The 23,222-nt window shown below is 39.0% G+C and overlaps 3 protein-coding genes across 5 annotated transcripts in view; 2 read left to right on the plus strand and 1 right to left on the minus strand.

The window, feature by feature from the left end:
- Window positions 1-5,049: 5,049 nt before the first annotated feature.
- On the minus strand, window positions 5,050-9,985 carry BAG5 (BAG cochaperone 5). Of its 3 annotated transcripts, none has more exons than XM_035328111.1 (2): window positions 9,859-9,985; window positions 5,050-9,527 (listed from the first exon to the last, which is right to left on the minus strand). In XM_035328111.1, exon 2 carries the CDS (start codon window positions 9,497-9,499, stop codon window positions 8,147-8,149), a length of 1,353 nt encoding a protein of 450 aa, XP_035184002.1. In that variant the 5' UTR covers window positions 9,500-9,527; window positions 9,859-9,985; the 3' UTR covers window positions 5,050-8,146. The 3 variants fall into 3 exon arrangements, with proteins under 3 accessions (XP_035184002.1, XP_035184004.1, XP_035184003.1); XM_035328113.1 differs by lacking the exon at window positions 9,859-9,985 and adding an exon at window positions 9,716-9,839; XM_035328112.1 differs by lacking the exon at window positions 9,859-9,985 and adding an exon at window positions 9,597-9,714 and having other exon boundaries at window positions 5,050-9,558.
- A 25-nt stretch (window positions 9,986-10,010) lies between these two features.
- Window positions 10,011-17,191, plus strand: LOC118167804 (cytochrome c oxidase assembly factor 8). The gene is made up of 5 exons (XM_035327595.1): window positions 10,011-10,106; window positions 10,804-11,001; window positions 12,112-12,175; window positions 14,125-14,215; window positions 16,928-17,191. The coding sequence occupies exons 1-5, from the start codon at window positions 10,011-10,013 to the stop codon at window positions 17,031-17,033; spliced, it is 555 nt and encodes a 184-aa protein (XP_035183486.1). The 3' UTR covers window positions 17,034-17,191.
- The window catches only part of KLC1 (kinesin light chain 1), a 63,210-nt gene continuing 52,105 nt past the window's right edge, over window positions 12,118-23,222 (plus strand). Inside the window, exon 1 of the mRNA XM_035326822.1 lies at window positions 12,118-12,175. The gene's annotated coding sequence lies outside the window, so the exon portion shown is untranslated. The remainder of the gene's footprint in view (window positions 12,176-23,222) is intronic.

Below are 23,222 nucleotides of genomic sequence, written 5' to 3' on the forward strand. Positions count from 1 at the left end.
TCCTTCCATCAGCTGACTGTATCAGCAATATCAGTATTTTTCTGTCATGATGATGGTTACTCTTCTACCTTCTCATATTTTCCCATCTGTTGCTACAACCTCTTACTGTCTCTTTCTCCATAGGAAGTATGAAGCTCAAAAAATCCTCCTATTTGTCTTATATCTTGGAGTTTCTCCACAATTACCAGACTTCATCCCAGCAATCCATGACATGGGAGCTCATGTGGAGTGCATGTCTTTTTTCAGGGTCTCCAGGCCTGATGAAGTGAGTAAACTTAATCTTTTCCAGAGACATCAAGTAAAAAATACATCCTGAACCTAAGCTGTACAGTTTCCACTAGGACAGAGAAATAATTCAGTCATCAGTAAGGTGTTGAAAACACTGTCCATAAAAGAATGAGCAACTTGGGAAGTAACTTGAGCTTGGGAAGAACAAGATGGACTAGGAAAAATAAAAATAAAAAAAGATTTTTGACACAAAACTGAACTGAAGGGCTATGACAAGACAGAGACAAAATGTGGCAGTAGCACAATAGATCTGCAGAAATAAAAGAGACAATAAATTGGCTTCTGCTCTGAAAACAGGATGCTGAGAAATGTTCCAAAATGCTGAACCAGAATGAGGTTGTTCTGAGGATTCCCAAAGCTTTACTGCATTTACATATATATATAAAAAAAGATTATTATATATATATGTATATATAAATAAAGATTATTTGCCCTCATTGCTCTAAACTTACTTAAACCTTGCAGGGAGCAATCTTACCAGCTGTATCATGCAGACTCCTAGGCACCCCTGGCATGCTTTTAGAAGCTCCTGAAAGGCAACTGTTGTCAGTAGATTTCAATTTGCCACATTTATTTTTTGAGTTTATAAATTAAGAAAGGTTGGAAACCACAGCACACACATCCAATATGGATGTTCCCTTGTATATGTATGGTTGGTAAGACACTTTGTAGGTTATTAGATAGTTTTTCTCACTGATTAGTACTCCGAATGTGTTCAGATTTGAAAACACATGTATATATTATGTCAGTGTAAACAGTTCCTCTACAATAATGTCACACTTCATAAGCAGTTTCATGTTTTAATGGATGTAATGGATGATTTCAAAAGTCTTTGTCTTGAATCAGGGCAGACCACCCCTGGGGAAGCTTTTCATCTAGTTTTGATACTGTTGGACTTGCTTAAATTAACTCATGCTTCCAGTCAAGTGAAATGACCGGTGATAGCTTCTGATCTAAAAATCCCTCAGTACACTTGCATGTGGTTTCTTCAAACAATAGCACACCTACACCCATGCAAAAAAGCTTAGCAGAGGTTCAAAGTATTTCTGCTCCTTTTCTGCAGGTCACTCTGAATTGCTGAACTGCTGGAACATCTGAATGGCAAAGCAGGCTGGGCATGAAAACAATTGTATGAAGAAATCACTAAAATAACTTTTTTTTTCTTTTTTTTTTTTTTTTCCCACACACAACTGCGCTGCTATGGATGTGATATTCACTTTTTTCAGACTTTGTTTGAAACAATGAATTAACCAATGTACCCGCTGAAAGATACTGACTGACTTTGTGTTGGAGACTTTGCCTTACATACATTTAGAACTGGAAAATCTCCTGAAAAATTGGAAAAGACTATTAAGGATTTGCTTTGAATTGACAGAGTAGAGATTTGCAAAAGAGCTTCGCCTCTCTGGGTGTATCTGCTCCTTAGCCAAGTAAAACAGGAGCTGAGAGGAAATTCATCTGTGGCCTATAAATACGTTCCAGACGACACAGTACAGGAAAAGAAAAGCTTCTCATGAGTGTGTTTGCTCTGGAAATTAGAAGGTTACTTAATCCTCACAGCAGTGATGCTTTGGAACAACCTTTCACTAGAGCAATGAGGCAAAGCCATTTTCAGATGAGGCTTTATTAGCTGGAAGGCCCATCCCATGGCTGTCTGACAAGAAATGACAGGGTGCCTGGGCCTGCTGGCGGACTCCCTTTCAAAACATGGCCTTACTTGTCACGGTGGGAACTCTTGGATGCCAAATATTCTGGAAAATCTGGCTTTTACTAGGTTTCTGAAAGTGACCAGAGGCCACCCATTAATATCAATAAAATGCTGAGCACTTCAAATCTGCTTTTCAAGTGGTATTAACATGAGGCACCTGGAAGGTAAGAAACAGTCTGCAGAAAATTGATAAATGACAACAAATTGATTTGAATAAAACAATTTTATGAAGAATTTTCCTTAAATAATAAAAAATAAAATCAGTATAAACAATTACCCTAATGATACCTTACTCGGGCTTGCTACCAGTCTTTTTACTATCCCTTCCAATTACCAGTTTATTACAGGATACAGTCTTCATCTCATACATGGTCTTCTGCAAGCCACACTGACATTCCAAGCGCAGGCTAAGGGTTGCCATTACCCGAAATTTCACAGAGAATGACAGTAATTATGGCATCTGTAGACATGGGTGGCATCATCTTGCCCAAGGGTGCACTGGGGCTAAGCCCTATCAACCAGAGGTTGGACTGTGCCCTGGAGCAGCACTTAGGGTGGTGGTGGAAAACAGCATTGAACCGTGGGATGTAGACTACATATAACTGCAACAAGGCACATGGGAACAGAGAGGAGCTTTGTTTTGCTTGCTTTTCTGGCACCATAAAACTAAAAGGCATTGAGCAAACTGCCTGACAACTTTACTAACATTTTTTTTTTCCTCCAGACTTTCTTCTCTCTCTGTGCCCTTTTAAAACTTAATTTGGCTCAAAAACACCTTGGTGGTTGTGATCTGACTTGTTTTTGAGTATCCGTTCAGGAGCTGATACAATTTGGAGCTAAACAAGACAGGACCTTATTAAGGACATTGAACTGCATCACTGTGCTTCTCTCCCTCATGAGATGCTTTTGATTACCTTCCTGAAATACAGGTTTCACAAGGAACTCTGGCACAGAAGTTTGTCTGGCAAAACTAATTGAGGTGAAATGATCCAATTAAGAAACACACTGCACTTTTCCATTTCTAATGGGAAAACCTGCCATGATTTATGTCCTATAGGAAGAGTTTACAGACTTAGAAAGAATCCTCCTTACACTGGGGCTGACAACTCATATTCATCCATATTTGGCAGTCCCCAGAACCAAACGCAGGCAGAGAGAAAGGATAAGCATTGTTCAAAGCCTTTGACAAAAGAGTTCATCTTCCTCAGCTTCTTCAGCTAATGACCAGCTTTCAACTTATGCGTGCATGCCTACTAATATAACCGAAAGCATTACATTTATTATCGTTTCATGTAGCAAAAGAGAATGACATCCACACCACCCAGCATGTAGTACATGTCCTGCTGTGGCTCACATTGATTTAAAGCAAAAGCCTGGCAGTTCCTTAGGACTATTCTCCTGAGAAGGAAAATCCACCTTCACAATGAATAAGCAACAGGAGGACACACAGAGAACTCACTCAAAACATAAACCCTGAACATTTGAATGTGTTTCTGCTAGCAGGTTCCTCTAGCAGGAAAATTTTCCCAAATCCTGATGCTTAAATGGCTCCTGCTGGCAACCAGCTTAAACCCCCAGGCCTTCTATTTGTGAGTTCACTACCAAAGTACTTCTTCAAATTCTCAGCTGAGAGTTTTCCAAAGGAGAGGACACGCCTATATGGAAATAAAATACAGAAATGCCACAGTTTTTCCAGTTAAACCATTTCAGGTACCTAAATCTGCCTGTATAAAACACACAAAGAATTCTCAGCAAGGCAAATTCTCTCCTTTCACGAGTAAAGAGATGATCAAGACAAACAGGTCAGCTGAGCAACACCTAGGGCTGTTGCCCAAATGCTTTACTAGTCTTTGAAGAATGTATTTCTCTTAAATAAGCTATATTGTTAAAAGGGAGAGAAAGAAGTTAGACTGAATCATTACATACAGGCACATTCTATCTTTATAAACCTTATTCTTATCTGATGTTTTATGGTTAAGAACTTCAGATTGCAGATAGTACTTCTACATGACCACTTATGGCTTTTATTGCATGAACCGTTACCATGCAACACAAAAAAGCATTTGAAAGCAGCTGATTTGTTTTCCATACATGATTCATTTGTATTGCCTTCACCATATTCCATTACTAAGGCAGCACATTCTTACTTATATGTAGGAGTTGACAATGCCACCTTCTCTCCTTCTTTCCCCTGCAGAGATCTATCTATGCAAGGTGATCTAATGGCTTACTGCTATTCACTTAGCAGCTGTTCCCTAACCTGTGGCCGCATGACCCACCCGTTCAATTTGCAGTAGCTCTAGCCCACATTCAGGCTTTTCTACAAGCCAATTTGATTCACGAAATCCATAGAAAGACGTATTCTCCCTTCCCCATTTTTGCATTTTTTCTTGTTTTATTGCATTAAATCAGCTCATAGGAGTTGGCCAAGCAGCAGGAACAGCACACAGGCAGCAGCTTTCTGAGCAGAAATACAACTGATTTCCAGCAGCAGTGAGCGGATAACTTGGCTTACTGCATCTTAAGAAAACATACTGAGCCATCAGATCATGTGAACGTGCCTCATCTATACAGCTCAGTATCAGTTTAGTCTAACTCCTCCTGAAAGTTCGTTATGGACATGAAGAGACTCCATACATTGTCTTGCATACTCGCCTGTTAAGTCAGCATCTTGCAGCAGAAAAGTGAGAAGACCTTAAATAGCCATAAGCATTTTTTCAATGACCATACAACTGAAGCCCAGAAGTGTACAAAGCTATCACTGAAGCAAGCAAGCACTGACTGGTGTAATTATTGCAATACAGGGCTGAATGCGGGGAACACCAAAAGACACCAGGTTTAGCAAGTAGAGGTAGGAGTGGTTTCCACACAAATAACTTTATTTTCCTAAATACAGCAATGAAAAAGCAAACTCTTAAAGGAGGAAAAAAGAGTTTTATGTCTATATATTTAATTAAAATACTTTTTTCAAGACAAAAATCATTTACATTCTGATAACTCATGTTCAGAAATAAATAAAGGCAGCAGGGCATAACATTCAAATGAATACCCAGTAAAAGGTAGTAACATTTTTATTAATAATAAGGAATACAACACTGCAATATTTAATCTTGAATTTGTATATACAAATACCATATCCTACACAGCAATAAATCAAGACGTATACACCATAGGAGCATGTACAATATCTATTAAGTTGAAAAAGTAGGAACCATACGTAATAAAAGTCTCCAAACTGGTAACACAGATAAACTCCTTTGAGAGATAAACAACAAAAATAAACATTGAAATAACAGCAACAAAAAATCTCAAAAAGAAATACAATTAACAAATAGAAATCATGATGTATGATTACCTCCCCAAAAAATCCAGTTGTTTATTTTGCTCTAAGATAGATTACACAGCACACAGAAAAGTTATTATATTTCAGTACAGTACTAAAACACAAGCTTTTGCAATTTGGTCCATTTACATTTTGCTGATTATTTGAGCCTACCATATTGAAAGGAAAAGTCATGTGTTCCTCAATCTTTGGATATAAAAAACAGTGTAACTACATTCTTCAGCACGAAAGCAAGATTTTGAGAAATGTCTGCCTTTTTGTTGTTGTTGTTAAGCACATTTAGTTTTCATTCATGCAACAACTGTGAATTAATCCCATTCCAAATGAGCATTTTACTATAAAATTTAAGTAGTCAATTGATTAGATTACAGAACGATGGGAAAAAAACATATTCCACATGATATCTTGCTACTGAATTATACTCAGTTAATCAAAATTAAACTAACCTTAAACATTTGCCTTTTCAGAGATGCAGGCTTAACTTGCTATTCAGAAAAGCTAAAAGACAAGCAAATTTAAAATAGAACACGTCTGAAAACTATACTTACTCACTTTTACATAACTTCAAACATTTATAAAGCTACATGTAACCTCCAAAGAACACAGACACTAAACTGTCAAACAACCTACAGGTAACCACCGCAGACCTGACAGCAGTACAAAAGAAAAATGAGTAACATCATCACACTTTCATATTCTTATATTTCCTAAAACCTTAAGTATAAATTAGAAGTCGCAGCTCAAACATGTAGAAATCTTGAAATGAGTAAAATAATTCAGGTTTAAAATATTATTACTCTGGGTTTATATATACTATATAAATACAGATTGGAATTTTACCTAGGGGAAATGTTTTTTTGAGGTAAGGACAGCTAAATTCAACAGGTTTGTATCTCTGAAGAAGCAGGGAGAATCCTCCAGCAAACGTTCTGGCATTGTCAAACTGTGCCTTAGGTACCGTACTTAACTGAAAAATTAGATTGTTTTTGGCAAGTAAATTGCACATAAATCATGTGTACAATCAGAAACAAAATACATTCACTCTCTTAAATTACACAGCCTTTCATCAACAACTGAAAGCACATTGCAGAGTATGCGTATTCTCTTCTTTTAGTAATAGGCACAGAAGTCCCCAGTCTCCATATTTATTTTTAAATAAATAAATTCATTTTTAAACAGAATATATTTTTTCCATAACTGATACTTCTTCTCAGGACTCTATAGAACTATTCTCAAATATTGTACTACATTAATTTCAGATATAGTAGAACTATGTATATAATAAATCCAGTTTGTAAAGATTACAAATGCATCAAGCTGCCAGTAAGCAGCTTCTGTATCTACATATGGTGGTGCAAGTTAGTGGTGTCATAAAGGCACTTGTCTCTCACAGATAGTATTGTCTTTTTAATCAGTTAAAAATATATTTTAAAATATTTTTAAAGTTTAACATCCAAAATGGTTTTTACTCCTTAAAGTGGTGCAAATCTTCACTAACAGAACAACAATTCATTAATTCAACATGAAAGAGCTAAGTGCAAAGTTTTCATAATTAAATATATCTCTATATATCAATTCAGTTTAATGCCATGCTCTAAAAAAATGCCAAAAAACATGCTATAGTAGAAATGTGATTGGTGCTAGCAGCCACAAAAAAGGTAGGTACATAAAATAGTACAATCAAGCTTATTTATGAAGTTACTATATCAATTAAGCAGTGAATTGCAAGGAGAGACATATGCCACGAGTCTTTTCCAAGACAAGCCTGAAGCCACACCTGAGCAGTATGAGAGACATAGCACACATTTACATCATTAGGGATACCTTTATAGCTAGCTACCTCATTTTATAAAAATAATTCCAAAATGCTCATTCACTTCAAAGGGAATTCTGTTTTCATCAAATGTGAAAAGACAAGTCAAAAACAGATAAAACAGCAGAATTTAAAAAGACACAGAAGTAGCCACTAAGTAAAGTTCAGTGCAGTTTTCAGGTGCTTATGGATGGCAGTGTAAAATCCTCAAAATCCTATTTATCTGGTCAGTACATATCCATAGAATTTCCTCTCCAAGTCTCAGTAGTTTAAACCAAAAATATGAAATAGGTTCCACCAGCAGAATACACATTTTTGTAAATCACAGATCTGAGGTCTTACAAAAAAATAGGCCTAAATGTCTTTGCCTATGTAAATGCTAATTTGAAGTTGGCATTATAGATCTGTTAAGTAGGAAATCTAAAGAGATCTAAACAACCAGAAAGGTGTGATGGATGGAATACATCAAGAACAAACCAAAAGACAGCAGGTTCTTTGGCATTTTATACTTTCCATCATAACAGCACATTAAGAGCACATCCAGACTGCTATGAAGTTGCTGGAGGGAGCTTCATGCTTAAATACTAATTTTGGTGTCGGTCTTTTTTAAATAGTTCTGCCAGTACTGCACCATAAGGAGTTTTCTGCATCTTTGACAAATCTGCATTCTCTGAACATTGCACAAGGTTATTAAAATAAAAACAGGAAAAAAAAAATAAGCCATGTGATCTATTAAACTATTAAGCTGCTCCTTCAGAGAACCACATTTCTTTGCTTATAGCAGTGACCAGAACTGCTGGTGTACTGACAGTTGCCATGGCAAATGGGTGACTGCGTGGGAGAGCACACATATAGCCAAGCCAATGTTTTATGCAATCTCCGTGATTTAAGCAAGCATACAACACACAGCTTTAATTATGTGCTGCCAGTGAAACTATCAGTCTATATAAAGTGCCAAAGGAAAAAAAAAAAGTTATGTTAGACCGTGGCTGTTTCAATATTCCCACTCATCTGTTTTCATGTCCAGGTAGTAAAGAATATTCTGTGCCAGCTTTACGGCTTGCTTCCTGGCAGCCTTACACCGCTCATCACCTTGCGGATCAACAGCATCAAGTGCAAGAAGTTGTTTTGTAAGGAGTTCTTCCAATCTCATGTAATTTTTATCTGTTCTGTTTCCATCAAATGAAATCACCTCCTGCTGAATTTGAGACAAGTTTCCAAGAACACTCCAAACCGCTCTGTGAGACTGAGGTTCTGCAGCAGTTTGCTCTGGATACATTTGCCTTTTTCCGAGTGCTTCCTTTAAGTCAATGTATGTTATGAGAGCTTGCACTTCTATTACTGCTCTTCTCCTGGCTTCTCTAATACAAGGGTTTTTTCCTGGACTCACTTCATCTAACTGGGCAATTAATCCCTGCAGTTCTGCTTTGGATCCCAAATACAAATCAGAAGCATTCTCTGTTTTTAAAAGTAAAGAATTAACTTCCTTCATTTTCTTGCGGATCTCTTCTATTTTTAGAATGGACTGATTTTGTGCCAAATCATAAGCATGCATAGAATTTGCTTCTTCTTCCAAGTCCAGGTATTTTTGCAATTTATTGATCTCTTCCACTACTTCCTTTCTGTAATTTCTGATTTCCGTGCGACCACAGACATCTAAAGCATCCAAATCAGCAATAAGGCCTGTAAGCACACAGGATAAATGCCTGCAGGTATCATTACTACTCACTCCCATTAGAAGCGCAATAAGAGTTCCTTTTGCTTTGTTCACCTCACACATTACAGAGTTAATTTTGGAGACAGAAGGATGAGCATCATTAGAGAGTGGCAGGGAGAGTTGCTGCTTCACACAGCTTTCTATAATCTCCTGAACAGCACATACTTTTGTCAGCGTGCGATATCTCGCTTTGCGTAAAGAAACTTTCCCTCCAGTTTTCACCTGGGTAAGCCTCAGTATGATGTCCTGAATGCCTTCTTCAAATTCATCGTTTATGCAGTTGCCTCCTTTGTAGAAAGGCGTAATCTCGCGCTCCACAAGTGACTGTGCCTCCTTGAATATCGCCTCTATCTCCAGTCTGCGCGGATGGTTTGCGTTTTGCTCCAGCTCCTTCAGCAGCCTCTCTGTTTCCTGAGCAGCTCGCTTCCTGGCTTGCTGAATATCCCCTTTCCCCTCGGTGTCTACGGAATCGATCTCAAAAAGCTGTTTGGTAAGAGACCGCTCCAATTTCTTGTAATCCCGGTCGGTAGACAAACCGCTGAAGACAACCACCTGCTGTTCGATCTCTTTGACCTCCTTCTGTATTTCGTGCAACCGTTTGATGGATGGGTGTTGGTTTCCCATGTCCATTCTCTTCTCCCAGCCGCCGTCAGACGAACTGCAAGGACAGAACGAGACCCGCGATTAGCGGGGCACCCCGCCGCCTCGCCCCGCCGCTCTTCACAACCCCCACCAAGCACCTGGGCGCTGCGGCCTCGTTAAAGGCCCCGTGCCGGCGGGGTTTCACCCACCCTGCCGAGCCTCCACCGCTCCTCTGCGCCGCCCGGCCCGCTGCTGAGGCCGCACCGCGGCCCTCCGGGCTCCTGCCCCGTTCCGCCTTTCCTTCCCCGCCTGCTCCGGAGCCGCAGGGAGTACGGGGGGGAACCGAGCGCCGCAAAGCAGCGCTCCCCTCCCGGCCCAACCCGCCGCCGCCTCCTCGCCCGCCTCACCCGCCCCGGCTGAGGCACCCGCGGCCCGGCGCGGCGCTGCGCCACGGCGGCGGCAGCGAGGGAGGAGGGCGGGCGGAGGGCTGGGGGCCACGGCCCCTTCCCGCAGCGCCGCCCCCGGCTGCAGGGCGGCCCTGCCCCTCCGCCCGCACGAGATGGCGGCCGCCAGGGCCGGGCGGGCGCTGAGGGCGGGGGCGAACTGCTGCCGCTGCTCCTCCTCGGGCGGCGGCGCGGAGCGGCCGGGCGGAGCGGTAAATCCCCAACCCCGGCGGCCCGGGGAGGCCGTGAGGGGCAGCGCTGTGGGGAAGGAGGGGAAGGGAAGGGCCGGGGGGAGCGAGAAGCGCAGGGGTTGCGCCGCCGAGCGGCTGGGGGGGGGCCCGCTTTGGGGCTGGAGGGCGGCGGGCGGAGAGCCCTCGGTGCCCCTCGGGCGTCTGGGCGGTGCTTGTAAGCGCCGAGCAGGTTGAGAGGTGAGGAGCAAAGGGGGGAAAATGCTTCCCCGGCTGGAGCGGGGGGAGCCCGCTGCTCCGGGGCCGAGCCTGGAAAGCCGCGGGCAGGTACCGGGGGTGGCCGGGGGGGGGCCCTGCTGAGGGGGCTGGCACACGGACCGGTTCCTGCTAACAAATGCCCTGACAAACAGGAGCATCTGTGGTACAAAAACGCAGAGAACTCCTTAAAATCATGGTTTATGGCTGTTGAGAAAAGAGTTGAAGGTATCGTTTCTGTGATAGATTTCTAAATAAAGGTAAAGGTAAAATTTAAATATATCGCAAATTTCAGCAGAGGTAAACAAAGGCGTGTATCTTCTGAACGTGTTACAATTACATGTTTTAAGGCTGTATGGAGACTGTTGCACGGCTGTATGGAGTTCTAGAGCTTGCTTCACGTTGTGATGTTCCCCAAAATGACGCTGAAGTGCTAACAATAATGAATCCCGCCCGTATTTTTAAGGGCCCGGGTTTCCGCCCGCCGGCGCACTCCCGCCACGACTGGATCGGGCCCCCCGACAGGCTCTCGAACCTGCGGCCGGTGATCTTCCACGTGCCGCAGGACGAGTCCGCCCTGGAGCGGCGCCTGCGGGAGGCGAGGCAGGACACGCAGGCCTGGAACCAGCAGTTCTGGGCCCGGCAGAACGCCTCCTTCCAGCAGGTGAGCGGGGCCGCTGGGGGGCGCTGGGAGGCTTCGCGTTCGGGTGCTGGAGACCCAAAGCCTTCGCCCTTGGCTAGAAAGGATTTGGATGGCTGCGCAGGAGATAACCTTCAGCTGTGCTTCCTGCACCTTGGCTATCTCAAATAGTCACCAAAACCCTGCGATTTTGGTTTCCTAAACTAGTATTCCATTCTGCCTACAATTACTTACTAGCTTTAACTGATACTATTTTTTTTTTAAATGTGCAGTGTCTACCTGGAAATTATGTTTTGTCATTGTTTGCAATATTAACTTCTAAGTCTCTTACAAAACTGCAGAGCCCGTGTATTCAATTGCTATCTAGTGATATTTGCCCTTTGTTTTTCTTATCTTGCACTGAAAACATCAAGCTGTAGCCAGCCACCTTGCATGCACAGACTGTGTGACTGGAGCTGCTGTTGAAAATGATGCTGCAGATTTTCTTGCTCTGTTACAGGAGAGAAATTAAATGTAATCACTAAGGGTAAATGAAGGGCCATGCCCTGTTGCCTGGCTAAGCTAAAAGCAGGAACATGTTAAGTTGTGGTCTGCCTTTTTTCTGATTGCACTATTGGTTAGGAGACACTGAATTTTGTTGGCAGAAGAATAATGGTTCAGAATTCACTGTTATTTCTGATGGTCTTTGATCATCATATTCTCCCAAAACTTGTGAAAATCTCAGGGGGGAAGTGAAGCTTTTAATTCCATAGAACTACTTGTTAATCTTGAGAAACTGACATAAAGAGAATTACTCTGTTTCCATGTAAGTAACTTCAATTTTTAACTCTGCATGTTTTTCTGTATGCAGAAATTCTCAGTTAAGCTGGGGGGGCTAGCTGGGTTGTATGTGTCTTGTAAACTTAAGGTTTGGATCTAGCCAAACAATACCAAAGCTCAGTTGTACCTTTATTCTAAAAATAAGTTGCATGTGTTTCAGCAGAGTGTTTGCACGAATCAATTGGTGCATGCAGCTAGCAGGATCTAAGTGAATATCCAAGGGTATTGAGTACTAAGCTGTTCTGTGATTTAAAAACAATGGGTAACTTTAAGGTATGAGCACCTCACATTCTAATGTGGAAAAACATGTTTTAGGAAAAAGAAGAATTTATTTATTCAAGACTGAAAGCCAAAGGTCTGGCAGTGAGAGATGAAACAGGTTAGTGAGATCTCCGTGTACAGTTTAGGTTGCATTTTGAATTTTGATTAACTCTCAGTATTGTTAGTTTATTCTCTTTGCGTTCTGTCACAAGTAATTCTTCAGAGCAGGATTTGGAAGTGCTTTTTGGGAGCATGCATGTGGGGGGTGAGATCTTCTCTTGCACTGTTCATCTAATTCTTCCCCACCCAGCATGAAGGAACATGCTGAAATCTTAAACAAGTAATTTTAATAATTTTTTGGTATAAGGAGGAATGGGCTTTCATCTTTCACATCTCCTTAACCTGGTGAGCGAGCTGAGCTAAACATACAGAGTACTGTCTCAAGTGCATGTTATGGTTCAGCAGATAAGTTCATGCTCTTCATTCAGGTCCATAGTGTATTCAATTAATACAATATTTTTCCTTGAGGGGAGAGTAAGACAGCTACCAAGAAAACAACAGCTGTTCTGACCTTCTTTGCCTCATCACAGTTGCTGTAAAATACTTGCCTCACTAATTCCTGATGTGAAATAGGAAACAAGATGCTCTCATTATACAGTGAGCTGGCCGTTGTAGTATTAGTTTGAACACTTTGTTTATAGAATAATGATTTATTTGACTTCAGTAAAGCATCTGCTCTGACGTTCTATATATCGCAGACCATTATGTTTCTCATCTGTTTGTCCCAGTGATCAGCGTGTGGTTGAAAAACAAGTTAACTCCTGTTGTTAAGAAAAAGCTTCTTTTATATTGCTGTTTTGTTCTTGTTCTTTAATTCCCGGGATTAAAAAATAAGCTTGTACATCCCTTACAAATAAAATGATTGGCTGCACATGTTGGATAGCTCTTTTTGTTCTACAATACAGCTGTGTATGTGTGCATGTGCATATATATAAATAACAGTAAAAACTATATACATGTTTAGTTGGAACAAAAGTTATTTCTTCTCTATAAGAGAATCTTCAGTTTTGCTGCTACCATTATGAAGAAACAAATTAACTATAGCTCTTAAGTAGGCAGCCTTCAAATACTATTATGATGAATTTATCCTATAGTACGTTAATCCACTGTGTATCTTTAAATATTGACAAATGGTACTGATCAATAATACTAATTTCTATGGTCAGCCTCAGGTGCTTTAAAATGTATTTTGGAACAGTAACAAATTGAATTTTACAATTTTTTCACTCATCACATCCATGTTTCCTGGGACATTCAAAGCTGACCAGCAAAGGCTGGAAGTTCCAGAAAGTTTGTACAGGAATTAGAAATAAGAATATTTACTGGTTCTGTGGATGCTATTCTGTGGAATAGCCACGGATGTGCATTTTATGTACTGTGGAGAGAATACATCTCTTATTTTCTACTCTATGTGAATGGCATGTTCAAAGTCAGACACATCCTCGTACTTCACAAAAGAATTGTCTACCATATTGTTAATGAATGTGACATCTCAGAACACATGCTCTTTGCTGTAAGTTACTCTAAATTTACCGACAGTGACAGAAAAAAAAATGTACTTTTGAAAATACCTTGACAGTCACAGATAGTGTTTTTTCTGTACCTACAGACCTACTTTAGGCATGGAAACGTAAGTGTTCTTACTGGTGCTGTTTAAACTTTGGACCTATGAGAAATTAATGTTAATCAAAGGATAGATACTCCTAGATCAATTAACTTTTTTTGATAAGTTCCCTGAGTAATCTAAGACCTGTTAAACATCATCACTTTCACAAGTAATAAGGGCTTAAGAGTTATCGTGTCAGTTTCGAAATGATCAGTGGCTTTTAATCTGCTGTGTTCCCTTGATAAATTTTAAAGGGTTAGAAGATGAAGGCATATTAACATGTTCAAGGTTACACAAGAAGCCTGTAAGAGCAAGGAGTCAGACCTAGCCCTCCTGAATCTGAACCCAGTGTTTTAATACGAAGAGCTTCTTCACATTCTTACGCCAAAACTTATTTTCAGGTCAAAAAGCAACACTGAATGCAGAAGAAATGGCTGACTTTTACAAGGACTTCCTAAGTAAAAATTTTAGAAAGCATATGCATTATAACAGGTATGTAGAAGGTATTTATGTTGGCTGTAAGATCATAGAATCATAGAATGGTCTGGGTTGGAAGGGACCTTAAAGATCATCTAGATCATTCCAACCGCCCTGCTATGGGCAGGGACACTTGCTGTTACAGCAAGCTTTAGGCTAGCCAAAAGGTATAGGATCAAACTTAAAAAATTTTAATTCTTTACCATAATTATAAGAAATGGAGGACACGTGAAACTCTCATTTTGATTTTTTTTAAATGCTATTATTAGCATTTGACAGAATTTTGCATCATCATTTGAGTTCTTCCACTGTTTATTGTTGATTTTGTGGAGAATGGAATTTGGTGTCATTCCTTCCTGAGACTGCAGAGAGACTATATCAGGCTCTCATTTTTTTCCCCTTATGGAATGGATATTTTTGTGCTGCCAATTGAAACTGATAAATGTGTGAGTAAAACAACAGAAATTTCTGTATAACAGATTCTAGTTAACTCCTAAATCAAGTAAGGATCTACTAATCTAGTAAATATCATTTGTCTCAAAGGAAAATCATTTAGTAAGAGCAATACTTACTATTCTTACTTTTTGTTTTTATTATTTTGCAAGTATATGGTCAAAATGAAATTGACTAGCTTTGGCTTTTGGAGGTTTTTTGTGTGGTGAAGCCTTAGTAAAATGATCCCCTGCACTCATCCTGAATAGAACTTTGGCTACAATTGGGTAAGCCCACATCCACGCAGTCTCCTCACATCTGCTGCATTTTATGTGTCACTGTTTGTACAACAACTTGATAAACTGGATTGGGGATCTGAAACAACTGAGAAATGACTTGCAAATTCATATTACCACCCTGCAAGTATCTGTGCATGCTTGATGGAGGGCTAGACATGAGGAAGCAGAAAGAAGATAGTACTTAATCCAGATACAGTCGCGCTGCGGGCTGCGCGTGAAACCAGAACTTATTTTTTTGTATCGGGTTGATTAGGCTCCAAGGTCCCAAGTGTTCTCAGGTTCCTCATCATGCAACATCAGGGAGAATTCTACTGCAACTGTAATTGACCTACAATAAAATGTGATCTAGAGTTCTTTGTACATATTGTGCATATACTATAACATGTTGTACTGTAAGAATGATTTGCAGTTTTCCCACAAGAAATATACATGTCTTGGGGGGGAGGCAAAACAATAATATAAATAAACTAGACAGCATGAAAATATGGAAAGGTTAAAAAAAATACATCATTTTTGATAAGGGAATTGCTGTTCAAATTGCCTATGTTAACTAATAATTGATCAAGCAAATAGTTTATCTTAGAATTGACCATCAGAGGCCATTGTTGTAGTCAGCTCAGGCTAGTGTCCCATCTCCTAGGTTATATAGTTCAGGCTTTGTTTCTAAACATTCCTTGGTTTTGCTCTGTTCTAAAATCATCTGGCCAGCTGTGCTGTAGTTTCAAAGTGGAAATGCACAGCCGTGAAAGCATGGGAGCTTAGAGGCATTCTGATTTTCAATGGGTCACATTTATAAAGATTTTTTAATGCATTCAGCTATATGCTCTTTCGCAGAGATGCCAGCTGGCCTGAAAACTGGCTGCTGAAATATTTAAACTTCTAAACTTTAGGTAGAATTGAGACAATGACTGTGCACAGACTGTGCACAGAATATAGTTCAGGGTAGTGAGACTGGCAATAGTCTAGTTTAAAAAAATCAAGAAGGGCATAGGAAATGAGACATGACAGGGGAAAAGAAACAGTTGCAGTGTTAGCATGATATTTTGATTTAACATGATATTTTGATTTAACATGACATTTTAGGGGGTAGCTCGGTGCTTCTTGTCAGCGTGATTTTGGCTGCTATCCTTACTGAGAGGTTAATATCTCAGGTTTAAGTTAATCCGTACATGCAAGGTTTCTAACGGAGATCTGAAAGAAGACCTAAATTCCAGGTGTAATGCAATATTCCCTGCTACTTCTACGATAAGCATATCCAATTGCTTCTTGTGCAGAATTTTACAAAGCAGGGGAGGGGTCCTCGATGGAAGCCTGAAGGAAATGATGAAGTTAGTTTGTAATAGGGGCAAGAATTTGAAGCAAATTCCCAGAGACTAAAAAGGGGTATATTTTGAATTGATTCTGCAAGTCATGCATGCAAGACTAACTTTGGCAATACTAAAAGCTTCATAGTTAAAAAATGCTGAATAAGAAACCAAATGTTTCTTGTATTGGGTTATATAACTAGACTTGAGTATGATTTTATTTTTTCTCCCTTTATAGGTTACCAGTTATGCCCTTTTCAACACATGCATCTTCATATGTGCACAAATCTTACCTGTAGTACAGCACTGGCAGTAAATACGTTTTTACAGATAGCTTGATGACCAGCTTTACTTCTAAAACATGAAATTTGGTTCCACTTATTTTATCTTACATGATTTCAAATGCAATTAGTCATAAAATTATCCATCTCCTAACTTTTTTTTTTTTTTTTACAGAAAAGCTTTGAATAGTTGTAGCCATATCTTCCATGTGCAATCTGTTCATAGATGGGGATAGTCACAGAGCTATCTTCTTAGGTTATTTAGTTAGAAGTGTTATCACAAAGAATGGAAGGTGTAGGTCAACACTGAATTGTCATTTGGCAATGCCAAAGGGTATTTTAATATAATTGTGTACCTTTTTCTTGTTTTTGTTCCGTGTGCTGGTTGTTTTCCTGGCTTTGGAATCCAAGAGATTGGTATAAACGTAACTTTACAATCACATTCCTCATGGGACAAGTAGCACTGGTGAGAGCTCTGAGGTGGCTTCGCTGGAAAAAGAAAAATGTTGGAAATTAGTGATCTCAGCTCCATGAAGAATGCAACACTAGCCAGGTCTGCTATAAGCATGTTAATGGTTACGTTCAGAATCTGAATGTCTAATATAGTAATTGCTTGCATCTGTTTGTTAGACTATGTAAATAAAGGTTGCTATTGGTCTTAATTTATAATCGCTATTTAGACTTTTTTACCTTTTATTTCAAGAATATCTAAAACATTTCCAAACCAAAATATCTGAGAAAACTATCAAAAGCTTTCTTCATTTACATTAAATGGAACAGATCACCTCTGTCACATTTCTACCGCAGAGACATAGCTCATAAAACATGTTTCGGTATGCTGTGCCTGAACTTTGGTCAGAGAAAGTCTTCACCAAATGTATTAGCATATAACACAAAAATGCCTCATTTTGCAGCAGTTATCTAGGGCAATAGTTATCCATAGTAATATAACATAGTCGAAGGAAGAAGTATGACTTCAGAGTGTATACACACTATTGATTTAGAATAATCCTTTTTTTTGCAATGTGACTTTCTATTTTTAATGAAGTTTTAAGATAAAATTTCAAATAAATGGCTAAAGCAATAGATGGGTTCATCTTAGATAATTTTGTTTTCATTTGAGGGAATGTATTCCCTTGGACAAGAGTTCCTCTAACTGGTAGTTGAAGGTTCTAGCTGCTGAGCATTAAAACAGATGTATTACCAGATATTTAATTTTGGTAAAAACAATAAACTGGTTCTTAGCTGTATGAGGAGAAGAACATGTGATGTTCTCACCAGTTTCTTAAGGCACTCAAAAAACTTGCTCGGTGGAGGTGGGGGGTGTCTGGCCTCAAGGAATGTAATCTCAATTGGGAGGAAGCTGATATAAGTCAAGTCTTAAAATGTTATGCCATGTATCTGTAATTTAAAAGAAGTTCCATATTCTGAATGTTCTCAGTGTCTTGTCATACAGTTCAATGGACTGATTGTTTTGATGCAGTACCTACTGAGAGGATCTTTTTATAAAAAGAATGTTGTCAAATGAAGCATGTTTCCCCAAAGCTATGCTGTAGGGAAGGTTCTGGTTTTGGAAATGTGAGTTCCGTAGGCATTGACCTGTTTTTCCTATCTAAACATGGCATGATTTATTCATAAGCTTTTTCAGCTTGAGCAAAAATTGGCTTGTTGGTACTAATGAACTAATGATTCCTCTGGAAAATTAAATATTAATGATACCATAATGGATCACAGTGTTTCATACAATGATGATATCATTCGGGTTAAAATGGTCACTGCACTGTGGTTCTAATAGGTGTGTTATTAGTAAATTAACATATCTATTAATAGTGTCTGAGGTGGAAAAACAGTGGTTCTAGGAGAATATTATTTGTGAATGCTATTTACTACATCAAAGGTAAAAGGTATACCTTTATTAAAAAGTTAGAAGGTGATATGTTTATTTAGGGACATATGGTTTGAAATAGACTACTGTGGGTATGCAATGTAATTCTTCAGGGCTTTACATTAAATCACATGTTACAGCATGTGTGCTTTGACCACAATGTGAATGCACATTTTAATAAATAATTTCAATGTAAACTGTGGGAAAATGACTGGATAATGTATGAAAATATCTCCAAAAGGCAGAGACCAGAGCCCCAGTGGACTGGTGGTTGATAGCCATATGTTCCAACAGCCCGTGTTTAAGGTCCTCAAGGTAGTTTCACATACTCTTTAAGTGGGTAGAGGTCAATCAAAAGAACCATTTCCATCTGAGCTGCTCATTTCTATTAACACAAACACTTTGTGTCTGCCAGCTGAGCAAGATGAGGAAACTGACTCACCACTAGAACTAATCTAAGTAAAAAAGTGGTAGATGTCAGTTGAATTAACATGCCTCAGCATGCAGATGGAAGAATTCTACTGGTGGCATAAGGGAGATGTGGGAATTGAGATGGAAGGTTTGGATTGCACTTCAGTCAACTCACAGTAGTTGTGAAACTGCTTCAAATCTCTACTCTGTTTCTTTGGAGCTACTCCTTAGTATGCAACAGGGAACATTTTCAGTAACACAGTTACAAAACTGACTTCTGAATATGTATTCTTATGTCAGTCACCTGAAAACAAGCATAAGACAGATCATACGGAGATTCTACTGAGATACTTGTAGGTGAAGTTCCTGCCTGTAAGGCATTTCCTTCATTAAGGTTCTTTGTGCCTTGCTGGGCTCCTTCATCTAAAGCCTACTGAAGGAGCAAGGCATGTATCTATTAGGTAAGCAGTGAGCTCTGATTTAGAATATCTAATAAAACCACCGTGAAAAGATGCTATTAAAAATAATCCATCTGAAATTTTGGGTCTCATTACCAAAACCACATACATTTACCAAGATAATTACGCTTTCTGAAGTCAAAGGCCGTATCATTTTTGCCAGTGTTGCTTTAATTTTGGTATTTTTTTCTTGATTCAGAACAGTTTTAGTAATGTGAGCTGCTTTCACTTATTATTGATTATAAATCCTTTATACATCAAAGCAAGAAAGTGGAGCACCCATAGACTACTAAAAATAATTTTATGTATACAAAGGCCTGCTACAGTAACTGGAGCTACTGAAATAGATCAAAGAGTGACTTTTCAATGCACGTTATCTGAGTATAAGAAAAATGCTGAGGAGTGTTCTCATCATCTAGGTATTTAGCTAATCCTGTCAGAAGGAACAGCACTATTTCATATTTAGTAGTGTCAGCATGTGTCTTTTTAATCTGTCTCATCCATAAATGCATAATAAAGCGACATTGTTTTGGTAATATTCAAATAATTTTAGATAGTTTGTAATGACTTGGAGATGGTTGTGTTCTGGGAATCTTGGGGGTTTTGTAATTCTTATGATAAGAATTTATTTACTGGAGCATTAATTTCAATAGAATATGAGAGGGGTAGGAAGAAGTGTCAGATGGGAATTGACAGGCTGACCAACTAAAGGTTGGTTTGAAGTGATTCCAGCTTCTGAAGAATCTGAACACCTTAACATTTTTGAAATAAATCACATTTCTCAATTTTATTAGAGTTTTAAAAGTAATGGTAGAAACTACTGAGAATGTTTAACTGCAAATTCCTAGTGATACAATTGAGTTCAAAAGTCCAGTTTGTTACTTAGAAGCTGACACTTTCTTGCCCCTTTTTAAGGGGGCTCTTCTGTTTGCAGTTTTCAACTTGCACTATCATTACGCAATATTAGTAACCTACAGGGCAATCAGATTTAGCTAAATGAGAATTTAATTTACATCCTGCCCAGAGCCCAAGGGCCACACTTTTGCATAAAGACTGTGAATGAAGTATTTTCTGGAAATAATAATGTATGTCTGAACCTCTAATATACACAAATAACATGTTTATATTAAAAACTGCATCCCCTGATTGTTGTAATCTGATTCACAAAGCAGTAAACCCATAAATAAGTACTCAGGTTCATTACTCAAAAAATAACAAATGCAATTTCCTTTATTTCGTATGAGTTTATTTATTAAATGGTTATTTCTTAAGTACTTGGAATGTAATCATCTTGAATCCATACTCATCAATAGTCGTTACTGCAGAAATGACTTCTTTGTACCTGGACTTTGCATTCATTTACCCAAGTATTCTGAGATTTAGTGGACTGACGTATGCAAATAGCAGACGCTGTGGAAGTGAAAAGCAGTACTCTTGGCTAGAAATAGCAAAGACAAAAGATTACATGATTTCTTTTAATATGTGATATTATTCAGGAGAAATATTTTGTAGTACTACCCACTGTCTAAATCAGAGTTTTAGAAGCCATGTAAATGCTCTGAAGACAAAGTCTTTGTTTCTTACGACAGCCTGTATTGTCTACAGGTACAGATGAGATACACACTGAATCCAGTTCCTTACATTTTGGAGGGGAATGCACAGTGATTTTTTGTTCTGGTGTACTCAGGTTCTCATCCTTAGGGCTGGCTCAGGTGTGTTCTCAGCCGGACCTGATAGGGCAGGAGACAGCAAGAATGGCTGTGGATGCATTGCTTGGCTGCTGGGACTGCCAGGAGGCAATTAGCACTTCACATAAACTGGAGGAGCCCTGAAGGTACTTTGATGGACCATGACTGGCAAGAGTTTCCAACAGCCCCCATGCCTGTCAAAAATTGCTGTCATTCAGCAGTGGTCTGTTCACACCACCGCCTCCAAAGGATCCACTGATATGATTCAGCGGCAGAATTGGCTGTGATAACGCATCAGCTGAGCCAAAACACATCAACGGGCAAAATACAAGTTTCAGAAACATGAGAAATTCAGGTCACTATTCATATCTCATTATTAAAGGACTTTTTGTTGACAAATTTTAGCTCCGACTTCATAACAAATCCCTGCCAGGTAAAATTTTCCTATGATGATTGACGTGATGATTGATTGGCTGTTTTTAAAGGGATCCAGAAAAGTTACAGATTTTCATGTCTAGAATTATTTGAGTAAATAGAAGTCTAGATTTTTTTTTCCTTTTGAGGAGGGGGATCTGTTCTGCAACACAGATTCTGTAGTTAAGACTATATTAGAGGGCAAAATCCATGAATTGCAAATTTCAAAAGGGATTAATTGACTGCCTTGATTGCTTTCCAATTGATTTCATTATTCTGGAGTGTCATATAGAAAATAGGTCATACGACATGCATAAATATTCTGTAAAAAGCCACAGCAAAGCAGTCCTGACTCTAGTAGCCGTAGGAACCATAAATTTTTAGGCAGAAAGCTCTTACTTGACCAAAATTGTGAGACTGAAAGTCAAAATGGGAACTAAGTTCCAATGAATATGTAAGAAAATGTCTTCTGAATGTCTCTTATATTTACAAAAATATTTCATTTTTAATCTCATGTTTGGAAAACCTCCAGTTTCCTCAGGCCATGTGAATTTTTTTTTACCATGAAAAACAGAATAAAATACTAAGCTGACTATGATTTGAGTAAATAGCCACAGGTGCTAATTTGTGTTAAAGGAAAATTCAGCTCACTTCAAAGAAAAAATCAACTCTGCCATAGGACATTACAGAGCAATTTTAATTGGGAAGAGATAGCAAAAATTAATTAATTTGCTATGCTCCTCTGCTGCTGCTTCTCCAGTGCTCCTATCCAGTGGTCATAGGACTGAGTCAAATAGGCTGATGTTGGGAGAATGCTGAAGAGTAGCCCTTGGACAGGGCATTTTTCCATCTTAGGAAGATTTTTCTCAGGCTTTTGAATCACAAGGTTCACACTGTTACTTTAAAAGCAGCAAAGCTTATTACTTAGTGTCTTGAGTCTCTAATTCATAGGTATTATCTAACTGCCGCTTAGAACCCAGCGTTCAATTTCGTCTGTAATTAACAATGTCATTTCAACTTTTCGTTCTTTTATGCATTTAAATGTAAATTAGAAAAGCAATCTCGCTTATTTACAATATGAACTTTGTTATAAGGCACTACCTGATAGACTTCAGAAGCAAAAATTCAAAGGGAAAGAAGGTAAATCAGATTAATGGGAATGCCAGCAACACAGCATTCCAGCCTCCTTTGGCTGTAAAATGAGTGGGATGGGAAACAACAAATGTGTGAACCGTCCTTTAAAGATATTTAGAGCGCTTTCTGCACTGATGCATTATAAACCTGGCAGTAACATTTTTTATGGTTATGTAGTTAATTATAAGGATTTGGGGCATGGTAAATTGCTGCTCACAATGGAACCATTTATTGGGTAAATTTCTGGTCAGTGTTGTACACTGACTGATGAAGGAAGATGGTATTATTCATCAGTCTATTCCGTATGAGTCACCAGAGCTTTCAAGCATATGGTCATGGTGTACTTTGTGGCCCTTCAGCATGTAATAGCAAGCATAACACTGTGTAGGCAATACATTTCCCTTTCATGGCTAGTTTATATCATATCAGTTGTTCCCAGCTTTCTCCTTGTGTTTATTGAGGCATGTTTCAGTTCCTGTTTACAGCTAGATTATTTTCAATAACTAGGCTTTCATAAACTATGCAAAACTCATCACGGAAGCAATTTCAACGTTTTTCAGACTTTCATTAAAATATAATTAATATTGTAAATATTAAGGAATAATTTAATGTTAGCATAGCCAGATTCAAAAACACTGCAGATGGCTTGTTCAATAATTCCCCCCAACTTCCCCAGGAGACTTGTTAACTGATGTGACTGAGTGAACTGATCCGTG

The sequence above is a fragment of the Oxyura jamaicensis genome, chromosome 5 (assembly GCF_011077185.1).
Source record: "Oxyura jamaicensis isolate SHBP4307 breed ruddy duck chromosome 5, BPBGC_Ojam_1.0, whole genome shotgun sequence".
Lineage (NCBI taxonomy): Eukaryota > Metazoa > Chordata > Aves > Anseriformes > Anatidae > Oxyura > Oxyura jamaicensis.

Coding starts and splice junctions, on each gene's coding strand:
- LOC118167804 (XM_035327595.1), top strand. CDS start 10,011: ATGGCGGCCGCCAGGGCCGGGCGGGCGCTGAGGGCGGGGGCGAACTGC. Junction 10,107..10,803: donor CGGAGCGGCCGGGCGGAGCG/GTAAATCCCCAA, acceptor CGTATTTTTAAG/GGCCCGGGTTTCCGCCCGCC. Junction 12,176..14,124: donor GGCAGTGAGAGATGAAACAG/GTTAGTGAGATC, acceptor ACTTATTTTCAG/GTCAAAAAGCAACACTGAAT.
- BAG5 (XM_035328111.1), bottom strand. CDS start 9,499: ATGGACATGGGAAACCAACACCCATCCATCAAACGGTTGCACGAAATA.